The sequence below is a fragment of the Engystomops pustulosus genome, chromosome 2, assembly GCF_040894005.1.
Source record: "Engystomops pustulosus chromosome 2, aEngPut4.maternal, whole genome shotgun sequence".
NCBI classification, from domain to species: domain Eukaryota; kingdom Metazoa; phylum Chordata; class Amphibia; order Anura; family Leptodactylidae; genus Engystomops; species Engystomops pustulosus.
The window spans coordinates 43,337,689-43,361,209 of NC_092412.1; the positions used below are offsets into that span (position 1 = coordinate 43,337,689).

Genomic DNA, 23,521 nt, shown 5'->3' on the forward strand with positions numbered 1-23,521 from the left:
GTAACACTTTAATATTTAACTGAAAGCTGCATCTTTTAAGTTGCTTGGAACTGCAGGAAGATTCTTTGAGTGACTTGGGTGCCCATAGAAAGGGCTCTGAGTGCTGCCTCTGGCACCCGTGCCATAGGTTCGCCACCACTGCCCTATGTCATTGATGGTGAAGATCTACTTTTAGAGACCTAGTGCCCAAACTGCAACCCAAAACCCACTTTGTAACTTATTGTTTCTTGCTCCAATAATGTTCCAATCCTATTTGTACCTAATAACTTTCACAAAATAGCGCTGAGCACTGGATGTTCTTGTCTGCCTGGTACTATAAGAGGGGGCCTTTAGAGTCGTGTTGGGGCGGTGCATGTGCCCTCAAACAGGGCTCTTAATTCTACATTTGATACATGGACCATAGTTTCACCAACACTTTACCAATCTAATACATTGTTTCTGTGTATGTTTCCAGGCCATGTCTGCTGTTCTATGTTGTGGTCCCGTCTTTGACAATGTGGGCTTGTCTCCAGATGGGTATCTTTACAAATGGTTGGACAATATCCTGGCTTGTCAGGACATGAGGGTAAGTAAGGATAAAACTATACAAAAGTGATGGTAAAACGTTGTCTTGTTTATACTGAATGGATAACTTGGTATATGAATATAAATTTTTTTTATATGTTCTCCTGGGAAGTTTAAAGTAATTTTCTACCTTTATTCATGAATTATATATTTCCTGAAAGAAAGTACTGCCTATTAATGTGGTGTTATGTCTCTAGGTTCACCAGCTTGGTTGTGAAGTGGTCGTATTATTGCTGGAACTAAATCCTGATCAAATTAATCTTTTTAACTGGGCCATTGATCGCTGCTACACCGGATCGTACCAGCTTGCTTCTGGGTGTTTCAAAGCTATAGCAACTGTTTGTGGAAACAGGTATTACAGCAACTATTGTGTATACATAGAGCATATCGGAGGTTTTAATAAATAAAATTATATACCATTATATTGCATGTTAATGTTACTATTAATGATCCTGCCTCCTATAGACAAGGTGTGGAGTTCAAGTCCCACCAGGGGCCTATATTATTACAATAATATGCATCATACTTTCTCATTCAGCTCATGGGCTTCCCTGAAGCCCTTTCTTGTCAGAAGACAAATGGTCTTTGAAAGCTTCACCTTTACTTTCAGTAAGGCCTTGTGCATACAGACGTTCTAATTTTGCGTCCTTATGTAATTCTGTGGAATTCTGTGGTTTCCTTGGCCCCAAGCATAAGCCAACTAGTTGAGCTGCACAACTAAGAACAGGTCCTTTTGGTTTATTCCTTCCCATAGAAGTCCAGAAGGAACAGTTTCCAGGGCTTGGGACAAGCTAGTGACGTCATTTGCCAGCCTTCCGGTTGTTTTGCAGGCACGTAGCCTAATGATAGGGAATCCCTAAGGCCACTTTCACATGACCACAATGTGGGCCATGAACTGACCCCACAATTTGCGGCCAGAGCAAGACCCCTGTTGAGGTCTATGGCACCCAGTTGCGTTGCAGTAAGCCCACACATGTCCTATTTGTGGGTAGATTAGCACGACTGCTCTTATTTCAATAGAGAGGGAATTAGTAAGCCCTCACTCCCCCTCTCTTCACCACATGGCCCTCTCGCCCCGGGGCGAGCACACGGATTTGTGAATGTTGCCTAAAGCTGACTAGAGAGTATTAGATGGCTTCTCCTCTCTGGTTGAACCTGGATTTTCCTTGACTTTGCTGGGTGGTGTTGCTGACCCTCTTTCTATCCATGGGCATCCCCCATGTTTTTGCTCCTTTTGCAGAGATGTTGTCAATGCAAATTGTATCTCTAAAAAATTTCTGGAACTTTTATTTCCAGACCAGTAACCTAATGTTTTATGACTGTACATGACTAGGCCAATGTTACTTTATGAAGGTTTTGCCACTCTATTTAGAACTAATTTATATTCCCATCGCATTGCCAACTTTTCATGACTTATTGTTCCTGAAGAGAAAATTCACTTAAATGTCCTTTTCAGCTTGACCTCTCTTTGTTTCCGTCAATGCATGTTCTGATGAGGGCGGGTAGAGTGTTCTAGAAAAGGGTCAGGTTACTATTTGGGAACCTGATTATTTCGATTTCCCAGTGACTGAGCATTCCGGAGAGTCACAGGGAAGCTTAATCTGCTTCAGCTGACTTCCTCTTATCACTGGCTTCTAAAAGGCAGACTATTAATATGCGGGAGGAATAATATTATTTCATGAGGTAAAAATTCTCATGCAGGCACAAATAACGTAATCTCAAAAGCCTCCGAAATACATTTCCCACAATAAGACACAAGTGCTGCGCAAACTGCTGCTAATCTACAGGTGTCCAGATGCAGCATGTGACGTTTTGTCTTTGATTTATCCATCCACCCTTCTGAAGATGTATTTTTTGCCATGGAGAACACGTATAAATTGGGGACTGAACCAGAAAAAATGCCCAATGTGACTTCCCTCTCATGTATTATTGCTGTTTTCACAAAACTGAGTAAAAGTTAGTCGAAAGGGCAAATCAAATCCAATTTGTAATTTGTAATTCTACCAAAAACGCCTATGAGGCAGATGCTAATAAAATGCTAATAAATGCTAATAAGATGCTAATAAAATTCCATATTATTTACATTACATTATCACACTCAATAAAGGCATCCAGGCCCATTTTATAACTCTCCTAGTATATGACCATTGCTGTGCCCAAGAATCCCATCTATGATGATGGTGAAACTATTTTTCATCTACATGTAAGGGAAGCCGCTTCTTAAAAGTTTATGATTTTCCATTGACAGAACCGTGATGCTTGACACCTAACAACTTGTAGGCAAGACCAGACAAAAAAAAAAAAGAATCCTATTTGTGCACCCATCCTTGAGGAGATGGCAGATCTTTACAAACAGCGTTAGTCCCTTTCACACACATGTATTGCCAAGTGGATATTGAGCCGTTCAGCCGCACTGTAGTTCCGGCAAAAGATAGAGCACGTTCTATCTTATTTTCTGGCTGTGACAAGCAACGTTGACAAAGTGTACAAAGCACTTCTATGGTGGCTGTATGCTAGTTGCCGCTCAAACATCTAGCATATGGCCACCATATACGCTTGTGTGGAAGGGACCAGAAGGACAGGTCAAGTAATAGAGATAAATGAATCTAAATTACAGTATATATGGATTCCTGTGACCAGGGGCGTTGCTTGGGTTGTAAAAATTGCACGGCATGGGCCCCAATGCAGATGTAGCGATTTTTCAGTAATGTCCACACCTATAATCCCTCTCATGTGCTTTTGCCAAAAACAACTGTACCTGTACCTATCATATACTGAAATTAAAAGAAATGCAGGGAAATCTCTGCTTATTACACCCAATGACTGCAAGTGACGTGTTCTCGGATTGTGGTTGTTCTCTATCTTCTCCATTAGATCCAACATCATCATGTCTCATGTTTCATACCACACAGACATATTGGGGCACATTTACCAAGGTTCCGTCGGACGCATTTCCTTCACGTTTCCCGAATTTTTCCGTTTTGCACTGAATTGCCCCGGGTTTTTGGCGCACGCGATCAGATTTTGCCGCATCGGCGCCAGCTTTCATGCGACACAAATCGGGGGGTGTGGCAGTCGGACAACCCGACTGATTCGGACAAACCGTGGAATTTAAAAATGAAATTGTGTCACAAGATCAGCACTCACATGCATCAGGAAGAAGAAGGTGAACTCCAGCGGACCTCAGCGGGGAAGCGACACAAGCAGGATATCGGCCGCACAATCTTAGTGAATCGTGGCAGCTCCGAATCCTAGTCGGACATTTCGGATCAGCGGCGTCAACGGGACGGGGTAAGTAAATGTGCCCCATTATGTTATTTATAGTACCTACATCTTGTGACCCCACATCCCCCAGTATAATTTGTGCCTCCAGTATGTTATGTGCCCCACACACCCAAGTATAGAATTCTTCAACAGCAATTATAAAAAATAATAAACATTAATACTAAGCTTTCTTCACTTCTGCCATGGAGCAGCTATCCACAGCTACAGAACTTACATCTATATGTGACACAACTAGAAGTGAGAATGTGGAGAGCTACTCGGACCTCGGGATAAGTGTCCTGTTGTCCCGGGGACATCTGGCGCTCCCGCTAAAAGATCAGGGGCCTGTGGTACACTAGTGTTGCACTCTGGTATTGCCTGGGAATACTACACCATAGGTCCTACAGTATACATACATGGGTGAATGAATACTGAAAAGTGAAAGTAAAATGCAATTAAAAATTGAGGTCTTACGTGAGAAAATAAAGCTTGGCCGCTTAGCTAGGTGGGGTGCTTGATGAGGATTAGCGAGTAGACTTTCTAATCTTTGTGTCTGTACAGTGTTTATGTGCACAGACGGCTAACTCCCCGGCAGTTTGCTCAGGTCATGTAGTTCCAGTGTTTTATAGCCTATATTCCTTGTTTGTGTTTGGCCTTGTACTATAATTCTGATGCCAGACCTCCTGGTCACACCACAAAAAACACTGTTTCAAACTCCCCAAGGAACTGGAGACTGTATTTTGTCTTCTAGGTAACCGCCAAACAACATATAGGGCCAAAAATGGGGGGAGGGCGGAATTGCATAAAAAATAAAAGGGTAGATTCTTCATATGGACTAGACACTGCAGTATTCCATGTACTTCCATATCCTTCCATATCCATGATCTGGGGATCACTCTGAATCTAATATTATTTTTACTCATCAACGTGTAGATAATTTGTAATGATCCCAACAATTTCACAAGGCTGTCATTTGCTTACGGCTTTATGAAAGTCCTTCATTATTTATTTTTTTAAAAGGGGCTGGATCAGATTTGAAAAATGTGAAAAGTGTTACCCCCCTACCATTAAAGTTCTGATGCTTTCCGGAACCCATTCTGCCTTCTATTTCCTGGTTCCTTTTGGCAACACATGGCATGGCCATTCAAAGATGACAGCAGTCAGTGGCGTTAAGGACTTAACCATTTTTTCCCTCTTTCTAAAAACTTCTCCCACTGTAAAACCCATTTTGGAGTTATCTACTAAGCTTTTCATAGGGCAACTGTGGGGAGCCCCCAAATTAAAGTTTTGACTTTCCATTTACTGAATGCTTCTTTTCTGGCGAATCCTCTATTATTTTCAGGATGGCTCTACTTGAATGCAGGGTCGGGTCCAGGTTTCAGTAGGCCCCTGGGCGATAGAGCCTCAGTAGGCCCCTTTCGGTAAACTCACATGGTGGCATCAAAAAATTTAGAAACTAAAAAGTCTCCTGTTCCCTAAAAATTCCCTAGTTTATTTTTAGTTCCCTAAAAATACCCTAGTTTAAATTCCTTAGCTCATGGTTATTTTATATAAGCCCCCCTCACACCCTATGAATTTATTAGATACATCCCTTTAGCTCCCATGATTTCTTATGTACAGCCTTATGTGGGGCCCCCAGCAGCTCTGGGCCTTGGCACTTGCCCAAGGATGCCCAGTGCGGGTGCTGGCCCTGCTTGAATGTTATTGTGTTCAAGACAATGTTGCAACGCAAGAGAGTAAACTCACCTGTGGACTGTAATAGGTGTCAAAGGTGTGCGACCTTACATGTGTTATACGGAGTTCAGTCTTCCATTTTGCCAGGAGATCGGCACCAGGCAGAAGTGTCTGCTTCTCCGAAGCTATATTTACACAATTGAGGTGATTTTGGGGCGTTTTTCATCACATTGTTACATCTAAATGATGATCTATGAAAAAATTACTGATCAAGACATGCTGTAATATTAAGGCAATGGACACATGGTCCAAAAATGATAGGTGGATTGGTACAGATTTTTTAGTGGCTAAAAGGGGAACTGTAAAAACAAACAAAAAAAGGTATACTCCCCTTCTCTGTCGCTTCTGTTGTCCTGCACCACCACCCATCAGTGGCATACCCCTGGTTGTTTACAAAGGTAGGAGCTTTCCTCCGACTACTTCTGCTCGCCTGATACGGCATTAGATTCAGGGGCAGGACTATGGGAGACACCCCCTTTAAGATTTGTTGAAAAGAAGCTGTTCCCAAAATAGATGTACTAAAGGCAGATGCACATGGCTCTGACCAACAGTCGTGAGCTGTCCATTTTTTGAGTAGGGCTGCATAAATACAGTGGGTCCAGACCCCTCCTTTAAATTTTTCACTCTTTGTTTCATTGCAGCAAATTGGTAAGACCAATTGATCAATAATGTACACTCTGCACCACTTTTGACATCAAAAAACAGAAATTTAGCTATTTTTCGAGTTTACTAGAAAAAAATAAATATTGTGTGGTCATAAGTATTCCCATAAGTATAGGCCCTTTGGCATGACACTCATATTTAACTCACATGCTGTCGATTTCCTTCTCATCCTCCTTGAGATGGTACTCAAGGTCATTGGAGTCCAGCTGTGTTTAATTAAACTGATTGGACTTGATTAGGAAAGGCACACACCTGTCTATATAAGACCTCAGAGCTCACAGCACTTGTTAGAACACATGAGAATCATGAGGTCTAAGGAACTGCCCAAGGAGCACAGAGACATCATTTTGGCAAGGCATATATCTGGCCAAGGTTACAAAAGAATTTCTTCATAACTCAAGGTGCCTAAGAGCACAGTGGTCTCCATAATCTATTAATGGAAGAAGTTTGGGATGACCACAACTTTTTCTCAACCTGGCCATCCAGCCAAACCAAGCAATCATGAGAGAAGAGCCTTGATGAGAAAGGTATAGAAGAACCACCCCAAGATCACTGTGGCTGAGTTCCAGAGATGCTGCAGGGAGATGGGAGAAAGTTCCACAAAGTCAACTATCACTTCAGCCTCCACCAGTCGGGCTTTATGGTAGAGTGTGCCGATGGAAGCCTCTCCTCAGTGCAAGACATATGAAACCCACATACAGTTTGCAAAAAAAAACACATGAAGGTCTTCCACACAATGATAAATAAGATTCTTTGGTCCGATGAGAAGAAGATTGAACTTTTTAGTGTTAATTCTAAGTGGTATTTGTGGAAAAAACCAGGCACTGCTCATCACCTGCCAAATACAGTCCCAACAGTGACACATGGTGGTGGTAGCGTCATGCTATGGGGGCAGGGATAGGGCGATTGGTTGTACTTAGCCACATCCATCTTTCCTTCAATTGCTCTGGACCCAGTATAACAAGACAATGACCCTAAGCACACAGCAGAGGCCTCAGAACAACTCTGTGACCATTCCTGACTGGCCCAGTCAGCACCCTGACCTAAGCCCAATTGAGCAGACTTGAAAATGTTTTCCACCAATGTTCACCATTCAACCTGAGGGAACTGAAGAGGTTCCCAAAATCCAGGTGTGAAAAACTTGTTTCATCATTCCCAAGAAGACTCATGGCCATACTAGCTCAAAAGCTGCTTCTACTCAATACTGAGCAAAGAGGCTAATACTTATGACCATGTCATATTTCAGTTTTTCTTGTTTAATAAATTAGCAAAAATATCTATACTTCAGTTTTTTGCTGTCCAGATGGGGAGCAGAGGGTACATTAATGAAAAAAAAAGAACTTTTTTGATCTTACCAATTGGCTGCAATGAAACAAAGAGTGAAACATGTAAAGTCTAAATACTTTCTGTACCCACTGTACACCAATTCTTAATGAATCAATGTTAATGTCTGTTATACTAACAGTCTGCGTGTCCATTCTGTCATTCGGTAAAGCATGACCTAGTCAGAACCATTTTTTAAGATTGACTCATAATAGATTATGAGGATCCGTGGAATGTGGATGCAAATGATGAAACTTTGCAATGCCGAACATCCGCTGTTCACAGCTGGGAATAGACTTGGTCGTGTCCATCTAGCTTAGATCTTTTAACTTTATGTCTTGGATGGGGGAAAAGACTTCCAGCCAAGGTTGTTTTACGTTTGGGAGGTTTCCCCACATTCATTTATTCTGTTGGAACCAAATTTTGAAGATTCTTTTGCTGCCAATAACTCTACATTGAAACAGCCTAATTATTGGAAAGTAAAACTATAATATAGGGATAATGGGGTTTGAGACATTGGGAGATGGAAGATTAATGGACCTTTTCCAAGGACAATTTAATGTGCCCCTAGACAATGTAACATTATATAATGAGGTGTATATGTATAATATGGCTTCTCACATGTGGCATCAATGACTTCTAGTATGAAATACTTCATCTTGTTTTTCCTGAAAGGATAATTCTCTATCTTTGTTTTTTCTGCAGGAATTATCCATTTGACATTGTGACTTTACTGAACCTGGTGCTGTTTAAAGCGTCGGATACCAACCGTGAAATCTATGAAATATCTGTGCAGTTAATGCAGGCAAGTGCAGAAAGTCGGTCATATTACGGAAAAATAAATTACAGGGGAATAGTAACTGAGCTGCAGTAACCTGTAATGGCCACTACACAGTGTACAGAGCTGTGTTATCCCGGAAATCATAGCTGTGGATGATGTACAACTTCTGATAGCCCGAATGATATCTGCAGATTGGTTGGAGGTCCTATCCAACCCCCACCCCATTTGTGATATTGGCAATGTATTCTTAAGATAGGTTATCGATGTCAATGTCTTCATTGGACCAAGAAGTGCAGAGCGTGGGGAAGCAGGCAGAGTCAAGGGTGGTAGCAGATCCATGGGGAAAATATGTCTTTATACATGGGGAAAATGTCTTTATACTGGGGGCTGAGCACTGTATGTTCACATTTTCAAGATAATAGAGTCTTTTCATTTTTATTTGTCCTGTAGGTCCTTGAGGGAAAGCTGTTTGTATACTCCAAGAAGGTAGCGGAGCAAAAGCCTGGAAGTATCCTGTACGGGACACATGGAGTATTACCGCCCCTGTATAGTGTTTCATTAATCCGGTTATCCAACGAGCTGGCACGGATGTACCCGGAGCTCACTTTGCCCTTATTTTCAGGTAATACTTTATGTGCATTGCTGTATCTTAAAGGAAACCAATCTGGAATTTACCTACTAAGGTAGATCAAATGGTAGGCTTCTACTAAAATTCAAACCATCTTTCCCTAATCTTCTAACACTAACTAACTTGATCTAAACTTTATCTAATTGACATGCTAATTTCGGCAGAGGCTTCTGGGGCGGAGTAGACTCTCCGAACTGTGGGAGCAAAGGCTGCTCTATAACTCAATAACCTACTGTCCCACCTCCTTCATTGTCCTACTTGCGTTCCTCTATTACTGGAGGAGCATCCACTAATCACAAGAACAGTCCTCCAATGATTGCAAAAGAATGGGTGCCTCGTTCTTAGTAAGTGTTGGACAGCTGGATAGGGGATAGCAATCAAACTTTGTACAACCCTTTTACCAACTGGAACCAACTATACCCAGGACCATAGCTGAAAAACCACATGTCCTAACTCTGTATTTTTATGACCAATACATCATGGACCGGACTATGTAACAGGGTTTGACTGCCTTTGTATACTGTTGTTAACACTAGGGAACCATGCCCTGGCACCACTTGTCCTTGCACCACTTTCTTGGCATACATGCCACCTTCTGGAAGTAACTTTTTCATGTAAATGTATAAAAAGACTTCCAGTAAAGGCGGCTTTGATTGCCTGATAATGAGAGGATTGTAAAAGAGCCAAATGATATGAGCTATTTAGATGTTCTTGGAATAGTGGTTAAAAGCTTTGCCCTCAGAATATAGCATTCATTGTAAACATCCTCTGCAGTCCTGAATACTTAAGTCAAGTCTGAACAAGTATAGCCATGGTACAATTTGTTTTTCTACATGAGTGTGGTATAGTATGTAGTTTTGTTGTATAATAAAGAATTTGTGAGTGTCTTTGCTTAATGTGTAGTTAACATATTAGGCTCAGTATCCTCTTTGATTTATTGGATGGTACTTTATATGTTTATAATCTCAGTAAACATTGACGTCTTCCAGTTTTAAGTGCAAATATCTGCCGTGTAAAGAAGTTTAGCTTCCATTTTCCCCTAGCTTTTTATAACATTAAAGCTGAGCTCTCATTGGTTTATATGCTGTATTATGCTGTACAATGTGAAGTATATAATGGTGCACATCATCCACTCTTTAGTGTCAGGTCAAATGATGGGCACGCTGACACTGTTTGTGCATCTGTACATGGCACTGTATGTGTGTGTATATGTTCTATATGTGTCTGTATGTGTGTGTGAGTGTATAAGTGGGTGTGAAAAGTGAAGAACTGTATGTTTATGTATATAGGTATATAAAAGTGTGTGTATATATGAGTGTATGTATATTTTATGGGGGAAGGGAGCCCCATTCAGAAGTCTGCTTCTCCTAGTTACGCGCCTGTTACTGATCTACAGGTGGCCATTAATAAAGATAATGGGGCTTATTTACTAAGGATCTGAATCGCGCGATTACGTGTCCCGACGATTTCGGATTTCCGCCGAACTCCGCCGGGATTTTGTCGCACACGATTGGATTGCGCCGGGTTGCATGCGACGGAAATCAGGGGGGTGGCCGGATTCGGAAAAACTGCTGTATTTTAAAAAGAAAAAAAGTGTCGCTTGACACGCACTTACCTGCACCAAGAAATAGAAGGTGAACTCCAGCGGACCTCGGCGCAGCAACGACACCTAGTGGATATCGGGCGTGCGGACCTTAGTGAATCCCGACCGGACCCGAATCAGCGTCGGAGAACCCGCCGCTGGATCGCAACTGGACCGGGTAAGTAAATCTGCCCCAATATTCGTAGCATTTCACTTTTGGATTTTACCATATTTAAAATAAATTAGGAGATCTGCATTCATTGCGCCTTAAATCTTTTGCTCACGAATGCTTTGTGTTTACTTGTTGACCCCAACAGAAGTAAGCCAGCGATTCCCAACTACTCATCCAAATGGACGCCAGATCATGCTCACCTACCTGCTGCCTTGGCTGCATAACATTGAGCTGGTGGACAGTAGACTTCTTCTTCCAGACTCCAGCCCTAGCACTCCAGAAGAAGAAATCACCGATAGAGATGGAGAAACAGTCACCACCTCTGGACTCAAAGGAAATGGATGGGGGTCGCCAGAGGCCACCTCCCTTGTTCTCAATAATCTCATGTATATGACAGCAAAGGTAAACATTTTGGCTTGACATATGGTGTGTGGCATCTATACATAGATGTACATTTAGAAACCCTGGTAGGATGATATTGGCTAAACCCAACATCCAATGAACAGAGCCTTAGATACCTGAGATATAAGAGTTTAGAATTTGGTTACCTAAGGCTGCATTCACACTACCGTTGGGGGACGTATATACGGCCTCAAGCATCCGGCCGTATATATGTCCATCATAGGCCAGCAATGGATGTACAGAGTTGTACGGTGCAACACACATGCGGCATAGTACTGCTCTGTACACAGGGAAAAGATTGGACATGTCCTATCTTTCCCCGTCTTACGGCGCTGGGCACCGTGTATCTCTATGGAGAGGGTCAATCCTCCATTTGTGTAAATGCAGCCATAGGCAGATTCCAGGAAAGAATCTGAAGAACCCGCTGCTCCATTCATACAGGGAAAACTAGAGCAGACGTTTTTGGAACTGGTGGGGACGAAACACCCGTGCCCAAATTGATCTGCAAGTTATCACCTATACTGGAGATAAGTGGTAACTTTACAATTTGGACTTTATGACTACGACCTAGCTCTGTAACAGAGGTATGCCCTAGTTTTAAGTATAAAATATTGATTTAAACCTTTATATTTTTTTGGCAGTATGCAGACGAAGTACCGGGCCAGGAGGTGGAAAATGCTTGGAATGCCTTGGCCAATAATGAGAAGTGGAGCAATAACCTCCGTATTACATTACAGTTCCTAATTAGCCTGTGCGGGGTCAGCAGTGATACCACCCTGCTGCCTTATGTAAGATAAGAAACCTTTCCATCCATTACCTGCTTTTCAGATACACATGTATTAATAAATGAGGTTCTAGTCTGTGCTACATAAAGGGAATGCATCAGAAGACACAATTTAAAGGTGGTGTGGGCTGCTGGATAATGGCACTGCTCCAGTGTATGTTGTGTCTTCAATAACATGGCAGACATTAGGTAGGACTAGCATGTGGGCAATATTGTTCCATACATAGAACAAGGATGTGCAGTTTAGCCTTTTGTAATTGTGCCATTTCGGTCTGGATTTTGCAGCACATTCCACATTTATAAAGAAATGCAGTAATTATTCATTTTAGGTTTTAGATATGTATATTTTGTACAATCCTCTTACAGCCTGGGATGATGTACACAGCAATTAAGTTTTGTGTGTTAATGTTTTTTAATTCAAGTCTACAGATAGACAAAAAAAACCTACACACCTCAAACCAATACCGGTCCAGTTCAGATGCTGCCTGGGGTCCCCTCTGTGCTTCAGTCCCTGGTGTCTTTTAAAATGGTTGGAGATGCCAGTGATTAAATGTGTAGGCATCTTCAAGCACTTTTAGAGACACCAAGAAGTAGAGCGCTTGTCACAACCATGGTCAACAAGTGTCACCATTTGTTATGATAAAACACCCTATTTTAAGCCTTTCTATAACTGCGTTGAAAAACCCCTTTAATTGACCAAGGAATTACATTTATTTTACATTTTTAATATTAATTTATAATTTTTCTATCTTTAAAACTATGAAAGCTGTGCTCCCCTTGTAGCAACATTTTATTTCTGATCCCGCAGATCAAAAAAGTGGCCATCTACCTGTGCCGAAATAATACCATCCAGACGATGGAAGAGCTTCTCTTTGAGCTTCAGCAGACGGATCCTGTGAACCCCATAGTTCAACATTGTGATAACCCCCCCTTCTATCGCTTCACCGCCAGTAACAAGGCCTCCGCTGCTCCCTCTGGTAACAAATGAATATGTTTTGATCTTTGATTCGTAACTCAGATTTTTCTCCAGCTCCTTCATGTGCTTTTAGCTTTTAACTAGAAAGTACTGCGGAGCAAAAGGGAATGATCTGAGAAGCAGAAGAAAGTCTTGTGCCTACAAGGGTTTTATTCTTGTTGAGATACGGTTAGGAATATTTGCTCTGGGAAATTCAGTGCTGTCTATTCTAGCGTGTACAAGCATTTGTATAGAATCTCGACAAGGAAGATTAGTAGTTTTGACACTGATTTTTGGTACCTGGTTGTATAAACCAAATTCCTCCTTGCAGATCAATAGAAGATAAGATGTTAAGGGTTTTTTTTCCCACTGATTAAACAAGATGCTGTTATGGCAGATCAGTTCAAGGCTCAGACAGAATCACATCATAATTTTGTAGTCCAGGAATAAGATGCATCGCCACCAAGATTTGCCTTACTTGGCATCTGGAAAAAAAATGGCTTTGAGAAAATGAATGTGAAAACCTTAGAGATAGAGTGGACTATAAATATAATTTCACTTCTCTTTCAGATATTTCTTTTCTGTACTTTATAGCGTCCATATAATGAAAAATTAGGGTGAATCTGTTGCATGACGGATGCCGATGGAGCCTAACAGAAACTATTAACTACAAAGAAATGAAGCCGGTTTTATATTCCAGGGTTTTTGATAGAATTTGCACTATAGGCTCTAGACAATCAGGTCACTTCACCAAATTTTTCATAATGATCTATTCAGTCTGGACCCATGTTGCTTTAATTGTCCTGGAAATTAGACTATTACTCCCTCTAGTCTTATAAAAAGGTCCTACCTTTTTTCACAGGTTTTTACAAATTTTATTAATGGGGTAAATGGATGATATGTATTGTGACTGCGAGGGACTATAATTTATATTTGTTCTCAGACCAAACTTACCTGTGAGAAATGGACCTCATACTATACAATCCTTATCTGGCAGACATTAATTCTTGTCTCTGCCGATTAACAGGAACCACCTCCAGTAGTAACACAGTTGTCGCTGGACAAGATGGATTCCCGGATCTAGAGGACAGCAGATTGGTTAAAGACTCCGATGACAGGTGAGTACCAGGAATTTAACGTATTGTAGTATTTTAGTCTTAAGCCAGCACATGTCCCATTTGAGAAAACCCAGATCTTCAGAGATCTGTTTTCTGTATTTTATTACTTTACGTTTAGGTTTATACTGTATTTCTTGACATGGAATAAATCCAAAGTCTCAAATCTTGTCCAGACGTACCATCAGCCTGTGTATTACAGATAAATTCTTAATGTCCAGATGTTTTATTAATGCGGTTGATTTAGAATAGGAATAAGGAAGTGACTAACGATTTCTGTGAAGCAAGACGCTATCAGGGCTTACCCGATGCTTCCCTTGTCCCAGTTTTCGATTTAGTGAATCCTTTGTTTGGTGGTGGTTGGTTTTGTGGTTTTTGAATTTTTGCAACATTTTATGAAGTTTCTAAAGTTCTTGCCACAAACTTAATTTTTTATGACCCGGACCTCATGGGTTATCCTATGTATGCATGTTGTCTTCTAAACTCCTTCAGTCTTCTTTATGAAGGGACCATGGCATGTGAACAGGCCATGCAGCCTTCTTACTTCCCGTTCATATAGATAGTGGCTGCTCATGATGTAGCTGAATACCCTTGGGCCGCATTCACACGACCGTATGCGGGACGTATATATGGCCGCAAGCTTGCGTCCGTACATATGTCCCCCGTAGACGGCAATGGCCACATGGAGCGCTACGGCACCATACCATGTCCTATCTTTCCCCTTGTGTGCGGTCCATACACTGTGCATTTCTATGGAGAGGGCAATCACCCCTCCTCCTCTCCATTGCGCCGGATGTATGCCCGGCAGGTATATGTTCGTGTAAATTCGGGTAACTGCAACTGAGCTGCATTACTAATCCTGGCTATAGAATTATATAGGATGCTGTATGTAAATCAGCCACTGTGCACACTTCATATCTTCATTGGCTGAGGCTGCAGAAAAACAGCAGTACAAGCCAATGATGAGTCAAGGGGTGTGACTGAGACTTTTTGTAGTCACTGTGATTACACTTTAGTAACCGATCACAACCTTCGCCTTATGGAACTGAGCTAAATAGCAGCCAATAAGCAAGATATGAGAATTCCCTTCTGTAACTACGGTAATGACTTGATATTTTTTTTTCGCTGCTGATTGTAGGCTGTTTTAAGTTTTTCAAGGGTTTTATTTGTCATCATAATGACCTGGTTCATGTCATCCTCCTAACAGTTTATTTAATGGGATTCTTTATGGTCGAGGCCATAAATGGTAGCATGGATTAAGGCTTACACAATACATTTTTGCTCAGAAATATTTCTGTGTAAATATTATAGTTTCTTATCACATAGGAAGTTCAGAACAGCAAACTATTCTTATAAATAGATTTCATTAGGGCTGCTGGCTTTGTAGACTTGTGGTAAAGAAAGGTAAGTGATGGTGTATAGGTTTATATTCAATCTTCGTGATATACGGTCAAAAGGTGTACAATGTAGAAATATACCATTTGCTTTTATGCATTATGAAGCAAACATACCTTGAGAATACTGTAGCTACACTGATGCAGAAACATTTTTTGTTTAATCTGTAAACTGAGTGGTTTAGATGAAAAAATAATGATAAAATTATTATAATGAGGCTCTGTCGCTCCTGTTGTTGCCCCGGTGCTTCTCCTCTTACCCTAATTATGCACTGCTCCAGCCTTGTCCTGCAAAAACCAATAATACATCATCACTGTGTTGTCTCTGACAGGCAGAAGTAATCAATTTCTGCACCATCTCCCAACTTATATGAGTATGAGTCATCCAGTTCATGTTGATTAGTCCTGTCTGGACAGTTCAGGCAGCTCCTGTGTATCTAGACATAATGTGGCACATTTACTTACAATACCACTCGAGTCCACAATCCCAGTGCACACACTTCTTATATACCTGTGCAAGCCGTTTTAGCCATGAAGAACGTGAACAGTCCTGCTAAAGTGCATCACAAATCCCACAGTAAATGTACCCCAATGTGTTTATGTAGGACAGCCAGTCTGCACCCAGCTTTCCCATAGTCCTGAATTTTATAATTGTTCTTTTTTTAGCAAGACCACTCAGTTCAGGGCTTAAACAAGATATGTTTCTGCATCAGTGTAGCTTCAGCATTCTCAAGGTATATTTGCTTCATAATGCATAAAAACATTGCAGGTGGTAATTTTTAATAAGGTTATTGTACTGCTTGGTTAATACAATAACACTGAGTTCTCAGTTAAATACAACTATTCATGAAGAAACACACAGATTCATTTGATCCAAAAGCTTCAAGTCAAGCGGAGAACAATGCGGCTTCAAATAGTAATTCATTTGTTTGTTCCTTAGGTTTGGGAATGTCATCAGAGCTCATACCAGACTAGAGTCCAGATACAGCAACAGCTCGGGAGGATCCTATGATGATGACAAAAGTAGGTATACCTCACATTTTGTTGTTGCTGCTGCCTTCTGAAAAAAAATCTGAAATTTTTAAAACTGGTGTTGGACTTAAAAAATTCACCTTCCTTTTTACATTTTGCTGCCACATTTGGAAACATCCTGCAGCAGAATTGGCCGCCAAGAATCTTGCAGAATTTGTATGCTGTGCCTATCTGTGGTGGTGATAATGGTAACATCTATCTAACTCTTCTGTTCTAGACGATCCTGTGTCTCCTTATATCAGCTGGATGTTAAATATAGTGGAGAGTAACCAGCCTCAGCCTCTCCCCATGCCATGTAATGGTGGGTGCTGGGCACCACTGGTAGACTATCTCCCAGAGACTATCACCCCACGTGGACCTCTGCATAGGTGAGGTCTCCAGTTTTTCAAGACAATATAATTTTGCAAAATATCCTACCTATATGTGTCCAAATGACTATATATGACTACATGAAGGTTGTGTTGTTAAGTGCAGTCTGTCAAATATTTGGTTGATGTGTCACTATATTGTATTACATTTCTTTCATGAGAAGTTGGAGTTATTAACCACCTGTTTATATACTTTGTCTACACACCAGATTCACTAGATGGGTAATATATTGATTACTATTCTACTTATAGCATGTGTAATGTAATATTATTATATTAAAGTGAACCTATGTTATGCTGATTTTAAAAATGCCGTAGTCAGCATTCAGAATCATTTCAGTACTTTACATGTTTATTTTACATTACCTGGCTGCCTGCCAGCAGCATGTGGTGAGTTCCGGGGAGGGGCAGCTAAAGCTTGTGTGTGCCTGTGTCAGTCTCCTCTCCTCCACACTCGTGCAGCTCCCTCACCCCTCCCCATTTGCTGTCATATGCATTGATCAAGCAGGGTAGGGAGGGGGTAGTGTGGAGGAGACTGAGACATGAGAAGACTGAGACACAGGCACACACAGGATGCAGCCCCCCCCCCCCCGGGACTCACCACAGGCTGCTGGCAGGGAGCCAGGTAATGTGAATTAAAGGGGTTGTTAAAGGGGTTGTTCGGGTTTAAAAAAATATACATAACCAGCTGGGGGGCTAAGAACTGGCCTCTCTGCCAGTCTCTCCACTGGTTACTAATTGCACAATTCAGTGTTACTAACAATGACTTACAAAGCTGTCCACAACCTGTCCTGTCCGTATATCTCTGACCTAAACAACCCATACATCCCACATGTAATATTCATCCCTTACAAGACCTTCTGCTTCACTTAATTACCATCTTCTCTTACCACGGCCATCTCCAGGACTTCTCTCGTGCTTCCCCTATACTCTGGAATTTTCTAACACAATACATCAGACTGTCCCCCACCTTCCAAACCTAATGTAACCTTAAAAACCTGCACTGCTCACCTCCTTCCCCTTGTGTCTCTATCTACCATCCCAAGGCTTGAGAAAGGCTCAACACTAGAGCTGAGACATTGTTGCTACCATGGAATAAATCCACTTGATCAATTTACATCCTTGGAGTGCTGCTATTTTTTCCTTTTTCTTACCATCCCATATAGATTGTGCCATATAATATGGAGTTAAAGGGGTTTTCCCCACACACAGAAGTTAGGCCGTATCCACGGGATAGGGCCTAATTGGCTGATCAGTGGTGGTCTCAGTGCTGAGACCCCCACAGATCCCGAAAACGTGGGGTCCAATGAGGTCCCACATACCTCAATCGGACCCCTCGTCGCTCCGTCAGTTTGTCAGATCTCTATGAAGGTGACAGTGATCGGTGAGCAAAGCGCTAAGCAATCTCCATCAGCTCCATAGAGATTAATGGAGCAGAACGGTCACATGCGGCCGCCTGCTCCATTAGTCTGACGGAGCGACGAGGGGTCCGACGGAGGTACGTGGACCCCATTGGACCCCTCGTTTTTGTCAACTGTGGGGGTCTCAGCACTGAGACCCCCACTGATCAGCAAGTTAAGCCTTATCCACGGGTTAGGGCCTAACTTTTCTTTGTGGGAAAACCCCTTTAATGGTTCTGTGTCACATAATAAAATGCTCGCCATTTTTTCTTTGATCATTTCTCCTCTGACGTTGACCCGACGTTAAAGGCAGTGTAGTTATAAGCAGAAGTGTAGAGATGAGGTGCGGTCTTCCTCTTATCTGGAGCTTTAGCAATAGACCTAACGGCAGGAATGCAGGTTCCAGACACCATGTAGCAACACACAGGAAGCGTCTGATGGCGGTACTGTGATAAGCAGGGCTTGTTGGTTTATTGCTGGCTGTACATGTGAGCACACTGTTATCACTGCTGAGATTCTTTGCATTACTTTCAGCGTTGAAACGCATAGAGAGATAAAAAGCAGACATGTTCCTTCTGTTCCCGATGAAAGTCGGGAACAGGACTTCAGATCTTCCAACAACATCTGAGACATTATTGAAGATCGACTTCTTATCAATGTTTTGTGCCCTAGTAGATTGTAATATTCTGTGACTAAGGATTGTTTTAATAAAAATTGCACATGTTTAACCCATTGTGTCTTTCTGCATAGGTGTAATATTGCGGTGATATTTATGACAGAAATGGTGGTGGATCACAGCGTGAGAGAGGACTGGGCCCTTCACCTTCCTTTGTTGCTCCATGCTCTCTTCTTAGGCAAGTAATATGTCTCAAAATTCATCTCTGTGTCATTGTCTTGGTTTATCCATGGAGACAGACATCTTTGGAGTGAATTATTCATTTGGGGCTTTATGCCGCATGTTTAGGTAGTATTAGGTATTGAGGTAAATGATGAATCTTTGTTGTTTGTGTCTCCTGACTGTTTTCATGTACGAACATTTCTGGCTTTCCCTGACACATACAGCAGTCTTTTTACTACCAACCTAGCAAACCATCATCCGTACTATAGTGGTTTCGCTTGGTATTGCAGCTGAATCCCATTCGCTTGAACTGGACTGAGCTACAAACCAGGCTGGATCAAGCAGGCCAACCCTGCCAATAATAAATTGATTCCCATACTAAGGATAAGTGATTGTTTTTCCAAAAACTATCCTATAATACCCTTCATAGTTTAGGGAGAAGAAAATATTTAGGTGCTGTCAGATGCTTTTGGTAGTAGCTCATCGACTATGAGAACAAAAATAAAATGGTTTGTTGAAATCCAGACTAAACCTTCTTTCTGGTAGCTGTTCCAGACTTACAATTAATGCTGGACCAAGGTATCAGACCCCAACCAATCTCCCGTTAATTAACTATTATAGGCTTCTAGTCATCAGTTTTGATGAACCCTTTTAATTGTGTATGCGGGTCACCCAACTTTGCCGTAAATTGGGTTTGCCCATTTAAATCCCCTAGTGATGTTTACATAATACACAATCATTTACTTACTTTACAATTTTACTCAGCTTTATTGCTGTTTAAGCTCCTAAGTAGACACTTCATAATTCTTCTGTGCTATGAGATGTTGTGAGCTAACAATGTGCTTAGATCATCCAGGTCCAGGTTTATATACACTTTCATTTAGCTTCTGAACATTCACCCAGTCCAGGTGATTGATGGGGGCTAAAGGTACCTCTGCCACATAAAAAATTTATATATAGGAAGATGATAGCTGGGGACCTTAACCATAGTTCTGGCATTGAGATCCTTTCCCTGTGCAGTTTGTCACAAATCGACCTCAAAAAAGGGTTGTGTTGGGAAATTTTCCATTCATTTTGATCCACATGACCTGAAAATGAGTTATCTAGTTTTGTCCCTATATAAAACTTAAAAATATGAATGATTGTACATGTAGGTCTAAACACACACTCCTTTGCCTTTCTTAGGTTTGGACCATTACCGTCCTGAGGTCTTTGAGCACAGCAGAAGGCTTCTACTTCACCTTTTGATTGCACTTTCCTGTAATAGCAATTTCTCCAGCATTGCATCTGTTCTTCTACATGCCCGAGAGATCAATGAAGCCAAAACATTGACGGTTCAGTCCTCCTGCCACTCAGAATACCCATACACAGGTAATCCAAAGAATTGCAGGCTTGAATTCTGACTACAAAAATGTAGTAGTGAGGTTTTAAATCCAATGAATGTTGGACATTCGAGATTATTGGATCTTTTATCCAACATGCTTAGTCCTTTAGATACATTTTAGATCTGTATCAATTAAAATCTTTACTATTGATCCTTAGCTTTTTTTTATCTCTTTGGACTCATTCATGCACATGTAGAATTGGCATAGGCAGCCAGCCCATCTGAATGGGGCACAAGAAGAAAGTATACATTTTCCCCTCCTATAGGGAGTACGGGGTCTATGGGTCTTGTAATCGCTGAAGTCCCAGCAGGTCGCATTTATCCTGTGAATAAAGGAATATGGAACCTATCAAGGCTAATTGGGACACTAAACTACCCACAGGAGTGTATAGACCAGGGAGTTAGTCTCCCAAATAGTCCTAAATAATTACTGTCCGTACTTAATTTAAAATGAGACCCGTTGTTCAGTGAAAACTTAAAGGTCTTTGAGCGTGCACATAAGGACCGGTGTATGGTATAGAGCCCCAAATAACCATTTGTGCTAGGTGTCATTTGTTGGATGTTTAATATATTTAAAGATATTTTCACCACATAGCACACCTTTTAAGCATCAGCATTCATACTGAAAGTGAACCTATCACTAGATTTGGAGCCGCTTAACCTCCGGAAATCCTACATGCAGCTAAGGTTTAGAGTAGTAAATCGTTTTTACCTTCTCTGTGTCAATGACCATGTTCCTGGGGTGGTGGGTATCCATTGTTTCAGATTTTCAGAGCATGGGTAGTAGTGTTCTTGGTTCTGTTATGGACTAAGACTCAAGTCACTGGACCCCTGCTGTCTTTATTACCTGGAAACCCAGGAATGGAGCCACCAACACAGGTAAGGTAAAAAGGTTTAGGACCCTACACCCCAGCTGCATGCTGGTGGTTAAGGGGCAACAAATGACGGGTTCCCTTTATGTACTTGATACATATTTATGGAAAGATATGATGTGTAAGTACATGTTTTTTACTTCATAGCTTGCAAATATTTGTAGCGAAAGTCTGTCTGGGCCATCAGACATGCCTGTGTGCGTGCGGCAGAGAGATATTCTACATTCCTGTATTATCTTTGGCAGGAGGCTTTGACTTTCTCCGGGAATACCAGTCTTCTCCAGTGCCAGACTCTGGCCTCAGCTCCAGCTCTACCTCCTCCAGTATCAGCCTCGGAGGAAGCAGCGGGAACATCCCCCAGATCAGCCAGGAGATAGAGGATGTTGACGCATCTGCTGAAACGGATGAAAAAGCCAACAAGTTGATAGAGTTTCTGACCACCAGGTGAGCTGTCTGGAGGGAACAGATTATTTTATCTTAACTTTTGTATATGCCGAAGATAACCTCATCTTTCATGAGGTTTACGTGACGGGAAAGAGTGTTCTGGTTTGAGTAATGAGGGTTTGTGTAGCCATGAACAACACTCTCTCAGTAATGTTCTCTGTATGCTGAACAGTCTTAAGAGTTCCCCTTAAAGGGTTCAGTTCAGTTGCTTTTGGCTGAACAGTGGTTTAGCTGATGGCTATTCCTCCCAACTCCCTGATTTGTGTTTGGTTTGACTAAGTCATCCAAAGGGTCTATGGGAATTGGCTACTGCTTGACATCACTGGTGGTGAGAACAAAGGATCTGTCATGTTGAAATCTAACATTATTGATATTAACTTGACATCTCCTGAAGGTACAATGTACAACACAAAAGATGGCACTCTTAGAGAAATCTGCAGGTCAGCCAGCCTTGGCCTAATTTGCATAGCACCCATTTTTTATTGATTGGCATTGATCCTGCAATATACTACTTCCATAGAAAACCTTAACTTTGCTTGCAGAATTTAGGAACCTACCATCACTCTAATGGATGTGGATGACACATTGGGGCTCATTTACTAAGGGCCCCGCGGACCGCACTTTCGTCGGACATCCCGACGATTTCCGTTTTGCACCACTGGGACAGGGATCTAAAAGGGGTTTTTGGTGCATGCAATCAGATTTTGGCACACTCGCGACGACTTTCATTAGGGGGGCGGGCCGTCGGACGATCCGACAGATACAGACAAACCGCGGGATTTAACTTCAAAATTGTGTCGCAAGCCAAGCACTTACATGCATCGGGAAGAACGTGGTAAACTCCGGCTGACCTGATCGCAGAAACGACACATGGAGGATATCGGGTACACGATCTTCATGAATCGCGGCAGAGTTCATCCTCGTCGGACAGTCCAGATCGGTGATCACGCAGGGATCGGGTAAGTAAATGAGCCCCATTATTTCAACAGACCCATGGACATGAATGTGTTTTTCACATATCTGTTTGAAGGCTTTAGCAAACGAAGCCCCTGTCTTATTCCTACCCATGTTTGTGATCCGGAACTTTTCATACAAGTGTATTGGAACATGAAAAGTACTGATGTCGCATAGATGACATGCAAGTATCATCTGTGTATCTGCGGATAAGTTGCTATATAACACAACCATGTGACCCTTCAAGGGGTTGGGACAGCATTTGCCAACCTTTTTTTTCGCAGATCCGTTTTTGCAGACATCTGGCTCAGAAACCGATTAAATAATAAAGACATATCTGCAATCCCCCCCCTCAAACCATTTCTAACTTTGCCATGTTTCCTACTGCTTCCTGATCCCTCCCAATACAGGAAACAATTGTTTTGCCAATCAGTGGCTACAGAAGTGACCCGCCTCAGCCAGTGATTGGCTGAGCAGTGTTTCCTGCCTATTGAGAAATACTAAAACACCTATGCGGGATGTGATCAATGAATTGACTCTCTTTTTGTGCACTCATCAGGGTGCGTTCACACATTGGTAAAAGACATGAACTGAACTGGTGAATTTGATTTTAAAGGGGAAACCTGTTCAATAAATCTAATTCACCTGTACAGTACATGTCATTCACAGGTTAAAATAAAAAAAACTGCCTCTAAAACCACCTCAAAACTGATTACGATGCAGTTTTAACTGCAACGTGTGAACACACCCTGAGAGTTACACAAGGGTTGTTTGGACAATTTTAATAATGCCCCCTACATATGTATTACAATAAAAGCACTAATAAATTTAGTGATCAGGATCCAACAAATAAATTAGCAAAAATAAT

The 23,521-nt window shown here is 41.7% G+C and overlaps 1 protein-coding gene across 6 annotated transcripts in view; it reads left to right on the plus strand.

The window, feature by feature from the left end:
• FRY (FRY microtubule binding protein) overlaps positions 1-23,521 on the plus strand; it is a 244,568-nt gene that overhangs the window by 176,338 nt on the left and 44,709 nt on the right. For all 6 annotated transcript variants that reach the window (XM_072134385.1, XM_072134380.1, XM_072134381.1 and 3 more), the window contains 13 exons: positions 455-565; positions 762-916; positions 8,254-8,353; positions 8,780-8,951; positions 10,857-11,113; positions 11,755-11,901; positions 12,706-12,874; positions 13,880-13,970; positions 16,302-16,384; positions 16,611-16,761; positions 18,912-19,015; positions 20,185-20,370; positions 21,501-21,699. In XM_072134385.1, coding sequence (XP_071990486.1) covers positions 455-565; positions 762-916; positions 8,254-8,353; positions 8,780-8,951; positions 10,857-11,113; positions 11,755-11,901; positions 12,706-12,874; positions 13,880-13,970; positions 16,302-16,384; positions 16,611-16,761; positions 18,912-19,015; positions 20,185-20,370; positions 21,501-21,699 — 1,925 coding nt within the window. The remainder of the gene's footprint in view (positions 1-454; positions 566-761; positions 917-8,253; positions 8,354-8,779; positions 8,952-10,856; positions 11,114-11,754; positions 11,902-12,705; positions 12,875-13,879; positions 13,971-16,301; positions 16,385-16,610; positions 16,762-18,911; positions 19,016-20,184; positions 20,371-21,500; positions 21,700-23,521) is intronic.